Here is a 9,200-nt window from a genome sequence, read left to right on the forward strand (position 1 = left end):
GGAGGGAATAGTTCCGAGTGTTAAATTAAAACAAAAATTAGCTACTATTTAAATTGGCCTCTCCTTTTATGGGAAAGGATAACGGTTGCCTTTAGCGATGGAAGTTGAAAATTACGAATTGAAAGACGAAGTTCGAAAAGAAAGCACAATAGAAAATGTCGCAGCCACAGCTCAACAAAGAAGAGACGAGAGAAAACCCATTACATTACAGAAGCCACAGCAGCATCTAGTTGGAAACGGCAACAACAACGGCAGAAACGACAACGCATATTCAAACCACGGCGAATAGAAAAGCAGGAGGGCGTAACCGTTTGCCGATCAAGAGTTAGTACACCACTTCGCTCCTTTCATCCACTCTCAAAAATGGGATGGCCTGTTCGGGTGCTTAGTGATAGAAAAAAGGCAAGCTGAAAAGACCTTAGCAAAGGAAAAACCGAAAAACGACTTGGGCTGGCAGGACAAGGAAGGATCGCAAGGGCAGCGGAACGGGGGGGGAAAAAGGAGCCCGATATATGCAAGATACCTTTAGCTGAGCAGGCCTCTGAGTCATCTAAGATTTTATAATGTAAAGGCAACACCGCTCGCGACAACGGTGTCATTAAGAACTTTAAGTCACTCACGCTTAAGGTTGATACGTTAGTGGGTAGACGGAAGAAGGGGGAAGTTTTTGTTTGACAACCAGTAACAGTTTCTAGCAGGGTATCGACAATAACCAGGAAAACTGCTTAGCTTTCTTTGAGACTGCCCAGGGGCTGGATATTGTATTTTCCAGCTCAGTAAATTCAGCTCGCTTAATCGGGAGTTCAAGCACTTGAGATCAGAGACCTAGCATCTTTGCCAATAAAGAATCACTGTGTAATGAAATAAGCTAAAAAAGCGTGTAATTTTCTTGAAGGAAAAATCCTTGTGTAATGAAGGGATCATTTTTTGTGTTCAGACAATTCTGCACATACTATTCGTAGAATCATAACCATTTCTCATAACGCCTTTGGTTCCATAATCTCTCCCTTAAATACTGTTCAAGATTATTGTTTATAAAATCAAGTATAGAACGCCTACGGCGATTTAGTTTGCTAGCAGGAACTCATATTGGCATTAAACTATACGGAAATCATCGAGAAAAAAAAATAAATAACTAAGTATCACTACGACTTTCTCAAACCTCAACAAGAGGTTATATGTTATAATTGGGATTGCCTTTTTCGTCTATAGGGCGGGTCAAGCGCCAAACAAATAGCTATTAACAAATCAGTAGTCGTCATCTTAGGTAGAAATTTAATCTATCTGTCAAACGTAAAATATTTTTATAATATTTGTTTCAAATATTTGTAAACAGCTAAAAAGGCGACTGCCTAAAGTAAGATCGATGGTGTTTCTTCTCGAGTAATTCTGTATTTGCGCCTAATCCTATAAAATTTTGTAACGCCGATCTCGGGAATAAATTGGGTGTAATTAACGCATGCATTACTCTGCGTAGACACGTTTGCTTGGCTGTATGTACATATCTTGAAAAATAATACGATAATGGCTTTATCAATATCCTCGACAGCTACACCGTTACCACATGTCAGAGGAGCGACTTCACCGTGTACATTTAGCCATTTACTCGAAAACTCTGAGGAGCTGATATCTGTTAGGTCTTCTGCACGGTTACGTGGCCCAACGGATGTACGAATGAATTCCCGTAATAGTCGATGACGATTCGAAATCAACATGTTAATTGTTTGAAGCGTACTTGTAGCGCCCATGATACATTTACGTGAAGAACTAGGATCAGTGGTGGGAGGACTAAAGCAGTTGTTTGAATATATGGTACTTCTCGGCAAAGTTGTAGTGAGAAAAGACCCGTTCCCATTTCAAATTCACGGTGATAGTTTCGTTGTGGACTTTTGAAAGGTACAGGCGTTGCATGTGAGAAACTATATTTTACAAATCATTGCTTAAAAGCGAGTAATCAAGTAGCACTATTTTTTATCCAAGAATTGTACATCGATGCTTGTCATCAAACGTTCATCGTTAAGGAAAACGAGGTCCAAAATGGTACCATCCTTAGGGCGTGTTACCATGTTAACAAGTCGCGAGAAGCCGCTAAAAATACACAAACATGTTAATAAGCGTTTGTTCAAAAATGAGTGAGTCCTTTATTTCAGACTGATAAGTATTTATTTATTCATTCCAGTGCAAGTTGTTTTCGTCCAATTAGTTACTGCCGGATGCAACACAATTGTGCGACCGTTCTCTCCAGACCTCAAAACACTTTTCAAATCCGGTCATGGGGATAGTCTGCGCACTCAGTTGGGTTAGCGATTCTTTCTTCGAAACGCTTCCCCTTTCCACCCTTCCTCAGTCTCGAGAAAATGGGTCGCAGGATCTGCTGAATACGGAGGTTGGGGAAACACTTGCATCGCACTCTTGGCAAAAAACTGCTGTGCGAGTAGTGAAGTACGGGCCCGTGCATTGTCGTGATGAGGCACTCAGGACTTCTGCCACCGTTCTGGTCGCTTGCGTCACACAGACTTGCGCAATCTTCTTCAAACTACTTGATGAACTCATGAGCAACAATTCTCCGATGGTACAAAGAAATCCTGTGAGGACCACTTTGTTCTCCGATCTGGGTCGTGCGACTTCCTTTGGGCGGGGCCCGTTTTCGAAGCGATACTGGGAAGATTGCATTTTGGTCTTCCCATCATAGCTGTATATCCGCGTCTGGTACCTCATAATAATTTGTTTAAACAAGCCTGGCTCCTCCAGAAGTGCCAACAGGTTTACTGGATACAGTTATTTGCGAGTGTTTATCTCCTGGACATTCAATTGTTTGCCGTAATTTCCGTGACTCTCAAACGATTGCTCAAAATGGCCGGACATGAATTAATGGAGATTTCTATTTCTTCTGTTAGATCTCTTATGGTAATTCAACGCTTGGTTAGATTAGATCGTAGTGAGTTGTTTAGGGACATGTTGTGGTCTAGGTTCGAACTTGGGTATAGCCACACCTCGTTTCGTGCTGGGAGCCAGCAGTCAGATGGAAAAGCTCGAAGCACACGTCGTTTTATTCTATCCACGTTCTCGCCCGTGATCCTTGTCAAAGGTCTTCGAAAGTGAAGATCGTCCGTAAAAGACTCAGAAACGCATCTGCTTACTTGAGCTTTACTCAATGTCGAATTTGCGTAGACATTCTGCAACATCTGCAGAGTATTTGCGTAATTAGTTTCATGTTTTGTTATTTCAATTGGGAAAAATGGCACATTATACATTAATGCATATTAGTACATAAATTTCATCTCATCGTGAAACCCGGTATTTCATCTGTGCATAGCAGAAGCCCTGCCCTTTTTCCCATAGTAAACGTGCATCAGGAGCGATCATCTAGTGGCGCGAAAATCCAAATGACTCACTAATTTTTGGACAAAGGATCATAAATTGTTTACTAACGGCGGTGAGGTACCATCTGGGGAGGTCCAATCGACTGTAGGAAACTTGAAACCATCTGCAAATGATTACGGAATAATTGACTTGCATCAGATCATCCAGCTGATCACAAAGCATTCGTATTCCATTCGGAAGATCAGTTTAGGATTCAGTAGGGAGTAAAATGTACGCAGATTAAATGATGGCAAGTTTAGGAACCATACATAATATCAATACTGACTATCTCGGATTTGTAAGTGTAAGGCCATGTCGTGCGGCGAAACCCAGATTTTGTGAGAACACGTACATCTTCATCGGCGCGATAAATCTTTGCGATGACAGAGTAAAAAAGCCCAGCACAAGGAAGGAAATTATTAGTTAATGTCTCTATAATTAGAAGAACGTGAGTTAAAGTGGAACAAGTATACTCCTATAGGGAATCACAGGTACCTTTCTTGACAAGATAAGTGACGATCCACAGCGGAGCGGCGATATGTGGTAGAAAACGTGCCTCTTTGCTCAACTTCTATCGGACCTCCTGAAGAGTCTGCAAGACGACAATGCAGGCATAATTGAGTCTTGACTTTAGTGTCTATACAACCAATAATCTGTGGTAAACTAGTCTGTTCGTTACACACGATTATATATTACTATTACATTATTATATATTAGTTACAATAGTATGCTAATTACACTTCAGATTTAGCAGTCAGTTTTTTGTGGAGGGATCCTGAGTCAACTGAATAAATATCTTTGCGGGCAATTACCACTAATTTATTGGCAATTAATGAGTGTAGCGGCAACACGTTGCAGTGAAAAGCGATTTCTCAAGAGCTTCATACGTACGCATACAAAATGTATTTACATCACCAGCCGTCATCATGTTCATCTACGTCTGTGTGAACAATCACCCTCCCGTGTGAGTTTTTAACAATAAAATAACAGGCACCCGACATCGGTAAGATTTCACCGGGTGATCGAGTCACTGACTGAATACCGTCAGTAACAGTCGTAATGATGAAGATGATAATACTATTTGTATCGCTTCTTCTCAAGGCAGGCTACTCGCTTGCTTCGACTTTGCTGATGATGATAACATCAATGATCCCTAACCTTCCCGTTGTCGTCCCCGAAGTCGACTCTCTACGGGTTACTGGTTGTGTTGTTACTGTGTCGCGGCAATGACGCCTCCCTTGTGTCTCAGACTAAACTGGGGACTGGGAGAGTCTACGATAGACAATTCCCCTATGCTGGCGCCGTTGGCCCAAGGGGAAGGCGGACGAAAGCCTAAAGGCGCAGTGTAGCGAGTGAATGAGCTTGTGAAGGTCTTCGGGTTCTGCGAGAGTAGACGGGTGAAATCATGGGAGAGTATCTCGAGGGAAATCACAGCTACCGCTACTGCCAAAGCCACTGGCCCGTGGGGGCCACTGTCATAGCTTTGGAAGAAGGACTAACTCACACTCAGTTTGACTCAGGACAGAGGCTCGGCTGTTCCGCTGCGCTCATCACTGCGTCCACATCATAGTCACCATGATCGCCACCCCCAGCATTACCAACGGTAACAGCCAACAAAGAAGCAGGGGGGGAGGGGGGGACCGGAAGCAGAGAGGTTGTAGCAATATCACGTTCGTTGTTGAATCGATTCGTCGGAGAACAGGTGGAAACGATAGTTAGGTTGAAGGCGGCGCAGCTCGTGTTTAGAAAAAAGAAGATGAGAAAAAGCAAACAGAATATTTTTATCGTTTCCTATCCATCTACTTATTCAACAGGACATAGACTAAGTTCGATATACGTGTGAGACGATAGCACACGATCTCGAGTCTGGGAACGCAGTCGGCACAGCAAATGTCGGCACAGCAATAATATTGTACTAATTCTGTTCTCCGTAGTCCTAGAAACTCCAGGCATAAGAAGGATGGGTTTTTGTGTCAAGAGTCGTCGTCTCGAACATGCTCTTGCAGAAAAGAGCGAAAAAGTGAAAAAGAGGACAGATAGATACGGCCTAATACGGCTAACCGACCCTCATCTTTGAATTAATCTGCCTGAAAGCTATGCGTCGCTAGTGGTGACGCATTACATAAGTTGTTGAGGTAACGCGCATGGTAGCCTGTTTAATCCGATTGTATGCATGCATGTGTTTCGTCGTTGTGATTATATCTTATTTTTTTAAGTACCCTTTTACCGAGAACTACCGAAGGACGGTCGAAACTAAGTTTCAAAAGGACCATTCAGGTATACATCACTTAGTTAGTGGATTTCCATCCTACTTGGTTGTCGAAAACCCCAAACCATTAAGCTCATTACTATTATATTTTACTTACCAGTTCCACACAACTTCGCTTCTCACATACATCACGGTAGAATCGATAACAACTAGGATCTATGCTCTATGCTATAGTGGTGCTACCGTTCGACGACGAGCAGGCGGGCAACTTTTGGAGGGCAAATCTATCACACACGGGGGGACGGAAACTACGTCCTAATTTATGTGCGGATTTTTTACTTCCCGATAATTGCAATAATTTACTCTAAATATTTCATCATAGCTTATATTTGATGAATTACACTGGACTATTTAGTAAGTATATGAAGCGTTGGTTGAATTTAAAACCGACGATGGCCTAGTTTATCTGGGTCTCATTTTAGAGACCTTTTAATCGGACATGTCCTAGACTTAAGTTGACTGGAGCGCTTTCGTTGGGGAAATGGTTGAAAACGTTCAAGTAATTTGAAAGAACGATAGCGTTTTAGTTCTCAAAGCCGATACCTCATGATTGCGCCCGTCGCTGCCGTAATTTATTACCTCGTTTTTGTTTTGATCATTTTGCAATGCATCGCTCCACCATCAACATGTATATCACTATCCATTTAATGAGATAAGGAACGGTATTTTCGTATCAATTATTGTGCTATTGAGAGATAAAATCCTTTAAGGAGTATTATCATTTACATAGTCGACCGTATTGTCTCTCATTTAACAATATAATATAATAATAGATAACAGCTTTTCAATGGGAAATATGATAATTTAATCGAAAAATAATTGTGTGCAAGGCTACTGACCTATATATTGAAACGTAAACATAAATGTCAAATAAGCGACCCTTTCTACAATCGCTTTAAGGGTGCCTTAATATCATCCAAAGATCAAATTGAGATAATACATATTTTCACATATTCTTTTCTAGTTGATTGAATTAAACATTAATATGAGTAGTATATACTAGTTTTGTTTATTATTGTATCACACTGTAGCTGTAGAGACGTATTTGCGAAAATTCCTTTATCATAAAGTGAACGTCCTGCTGGTAATTTGCTTCATATTTGTATGGCTGAAAAGATTTTTTTGTGTATTTTGAGGGCATTTAGGAGACGGAAACGTCATTACTACGTCGAGATCTATAAAGGCAGAACAGCTGAACGCGGGTTAATAATCGAATAAAAAACACAGCAACGTTTTCCAGCAGTGGTCTACGAGAGACGATTGTTCTAGGATAATAACAGCAGCAGTCATCGATATGCGGCATCTATCTCCTATGCACCTTTCTGTTTCCTTTTTCGTTCATTCTTTATTTCACTACTTCACCTGTTCTGCTTGTTTTCCGCATTTTCGTTTGTCGTATGTTGCTTCCTGTTTCCCATTGTAGCTGATCAACCGACTTAGCCTCGAGTCACCTGGCTACCCTCTCGTGCAGGCTGTACACTGATCTTTACGGCCGGCCCAGGGCTACGTTTCTGTGGAGGCTGCTGGCTTAGGGAAGTGCGTTTTCGCATGGTCAGGTCACACTAGTTTGTTTGCCACTCACTTTTTGCGGAGGTAACTGGTTGGTCCTGAGGTGAGCCGAATAGGGCCGTTCTATCGCGTTTAACTAAACGCAAACGAACCGAACACCTGTTAGCTCTTGGTGCCGTTGCTGCGTTCACGAACAGATGCACATTTATATGCGTTTGCACTCAATGCTGAAAGCGTCCTAGGAACAGCGATGTCGTCTGCAAGACGGTAGAAACTTCGTACGATGAGAAGCGACACTAACTTTTCATGTAGAGAAATAGGGAGTGCCTTCCGTTACGTCACTCAAAAAGATACGAAGATTTGAGAAGAAACGCCTTTATAACTATGCAATAACCGAAATAGTTAAAGAGGTCAAGCACAGTTTACAATATCACTGAGACGTATGATTTGCTTAAAAACGTGACGTACATTTCCCTATTGAATATATTAACTTGTGTTAATAATAAATATTTACGAAAGGACACCTTGAAAGACATGAGATGTTTTAAGTATCCAGTATTTTAACAAGAAAACAATTAGTAATAAGAGAACTGCAGCTTAGATCCATTACTTGTTGCTTAACTTGTATGATAACAGAGTCTTCATTGTACTATGCTATACACATGTATGAATAGTTGGTAAAGCTTCGCAGGACACATTACAAAGGATCTCTACTAATAGAATTTACTATGTAACAACACACTCCAGCTCGTCGCCCAATACGCGTGACTTACAGAATAGGCATGCTTTTCAAACCTTTTTTTTGCACTAATTCAATGATCTATCTGTTGCTTTATTTATCTTCAAATTCTAATTGTTTATACGTCTACTATACGTGTATATACAAATTGCTCACTATAACCTCGAACTAGATTGGTCACTTTGTATCTGATATCGTATGATGGCCCCATCAGGATATTTTCTGAAAAATAAGCGTACAAGCGTACTTAATAACAACATAACTATTTCAGCCGCATTCTCTCCGGAGGATCCCTAATAAATTTCCGGTAAATTTCAAACAGATAATCTCACATAACGGTTCACACACACAGACACACACATATTTTTCTTTATATATATATATTCCGAAAATGGCAGCAAGAATTTTAATTATTTGTGGTGGACGGACGGACTTGACCCTTGGTGAAGACTTTATAACGAAAAGATCGTGTTCGCTCGGGAAAACTCACTTCCCTATCATTAGAACTTGAGTCGTGCGCTAGCAGATAGCTCATTGACCTTCTCTCAAACATATCGCTTAGCCTGATTACTTTCTTTGCTTGACTCTTTTAGACTAATCAAAGAGTCCTCAAAACAAGCGAAAGTTATGGTTTAATTCCTACAAAAGTTGAGGTAAGTGAAAAAAACAAATCATAACGATAGAGGAATTATATGATACTGCGCCACGGGTGAATAAGCGTAACTGACAAAGTGTAAGGGAGAGCTCTTGCCGACAGGGAGCCACCGGATCGTTTCAACTTCGACAAGTTAATGCCCATGTCGGATGGCGATTGCTACATGTTATATCGCTTACATTTAAGTGATTGAAGATTATTGTTCAATGCACGTTCTTCGCTGATAAAGCGAATCTGGTAGAGCGAATATCTAATCATATTCTGATAAGGCAATAACTGAACTTGCGGCGCGACTCTTAGACATTTGGCAAGGTGACTGTGCATTATTCACGTCCCTTATTAAATAGCGATCATTTATATATGAGATGTACGCGTGAACAAGAGTCCTTAAATATAACTAAGAGCATCTCGATTGAGGAGCGTTAATTACTGAACTAAATAGTAATGTTTTTAGCATGTCTACGATAAGTTGCCAAGTGCCATTGACGCTAAGTATTGTTCAACTAAAATAGTTTGTGTAACATAAACTAACGTTACAGACAGACTGGTTGGGCAGATATCTATCTCTATGTGCTAACGATACCGCGTTCCGTTTCCCATCAAACGATAACGATCGAATACCTATTGAACCATATACTGCTACCCTTGACGACTTATCTAAATTG

General features: G+C 40.9%; 1 protein-coding gene across 3 annotated transcripts; it reads right to left on the bottom strand.

The window, feature by feature from the left end:
• Window positions 1-2,111: 2,111 nt before the first annotated feature.
• LOC111255419 (uncharacterized) lies at window positions 2,112-7,366 on the bottom strand. 3 transcript variants are annotated; one of them, XR_015318789.1, is made up of 4 exons: window positions 7,215-7,366; window positions 3,859-3,955; window positions 3,433-3,487; window positions 2,112-3,185 (listed from the first exon to the last, which is right to left on the bottom strand). XR_015318789.1 is itself a non-coding variant. In XM_086977047.1 (4 exons), exons 1-4 carry the CDS (start codon window positions 7,014-7,016, stop codon window positions 3,148-3,150), a joined length of 249 nt encoding a protein of 82 aa, XP_086833173.1. In that variant the 5' UTR covers window positions 7,017-7,361; the 3' UTR covers window positions 2,112-3,147. The 3 variants fall into 3 exon arrangements, 2 of the variants coding, with proteins under 2 accessions (XP_086833173.1, XP_022673115.1); XM_086977047.1 differs by having other exon boundaries at window positions 3,396-3,487; window positions 6,995-7,361; XM_022817380.2 differs by having other exon boundaries at window positions 6,995-7,355.
• Between the last annotated feature and the right edge of the window lie 1,834 nt (window positions 7,367-9,200).

This window comes from Varroa destructor, unplaced genomic scaffold (genome assembly GCF_002443255.2).
Source record: "Varroa destructor unplaced genomic scaffold, Vdes_3.0 BEIS01000001.1, whole genome shotgun sequence".
NCBI lineage: Eukaryota > Metazoa > Arthropoda > Arachnida > Mesostigmata > Varroidae > Varroa > Varroa destructor.

Coding starts and splice junctions, on each gene's coding strand:
- LOC111255419 (XM_022817380.2), bottom strand. CDS start 7,016: ATGCGGAAAACAAGCAGAACAG. Junction 3,956..6,994: donor GCGGAAAACAAGCAGAACAG/GTGAAGTAGTGA, acceptor GTCGTCTTGCAG/ACTCTTCAGGAGGTCCGATA. Junction 3,488..3,858: donor CACTTATCTTGTCAAGAAAG/GTACCTGTGATT, acceptor AATCATTTGCAG/ATGGTTTCAAGTTTCCTACA.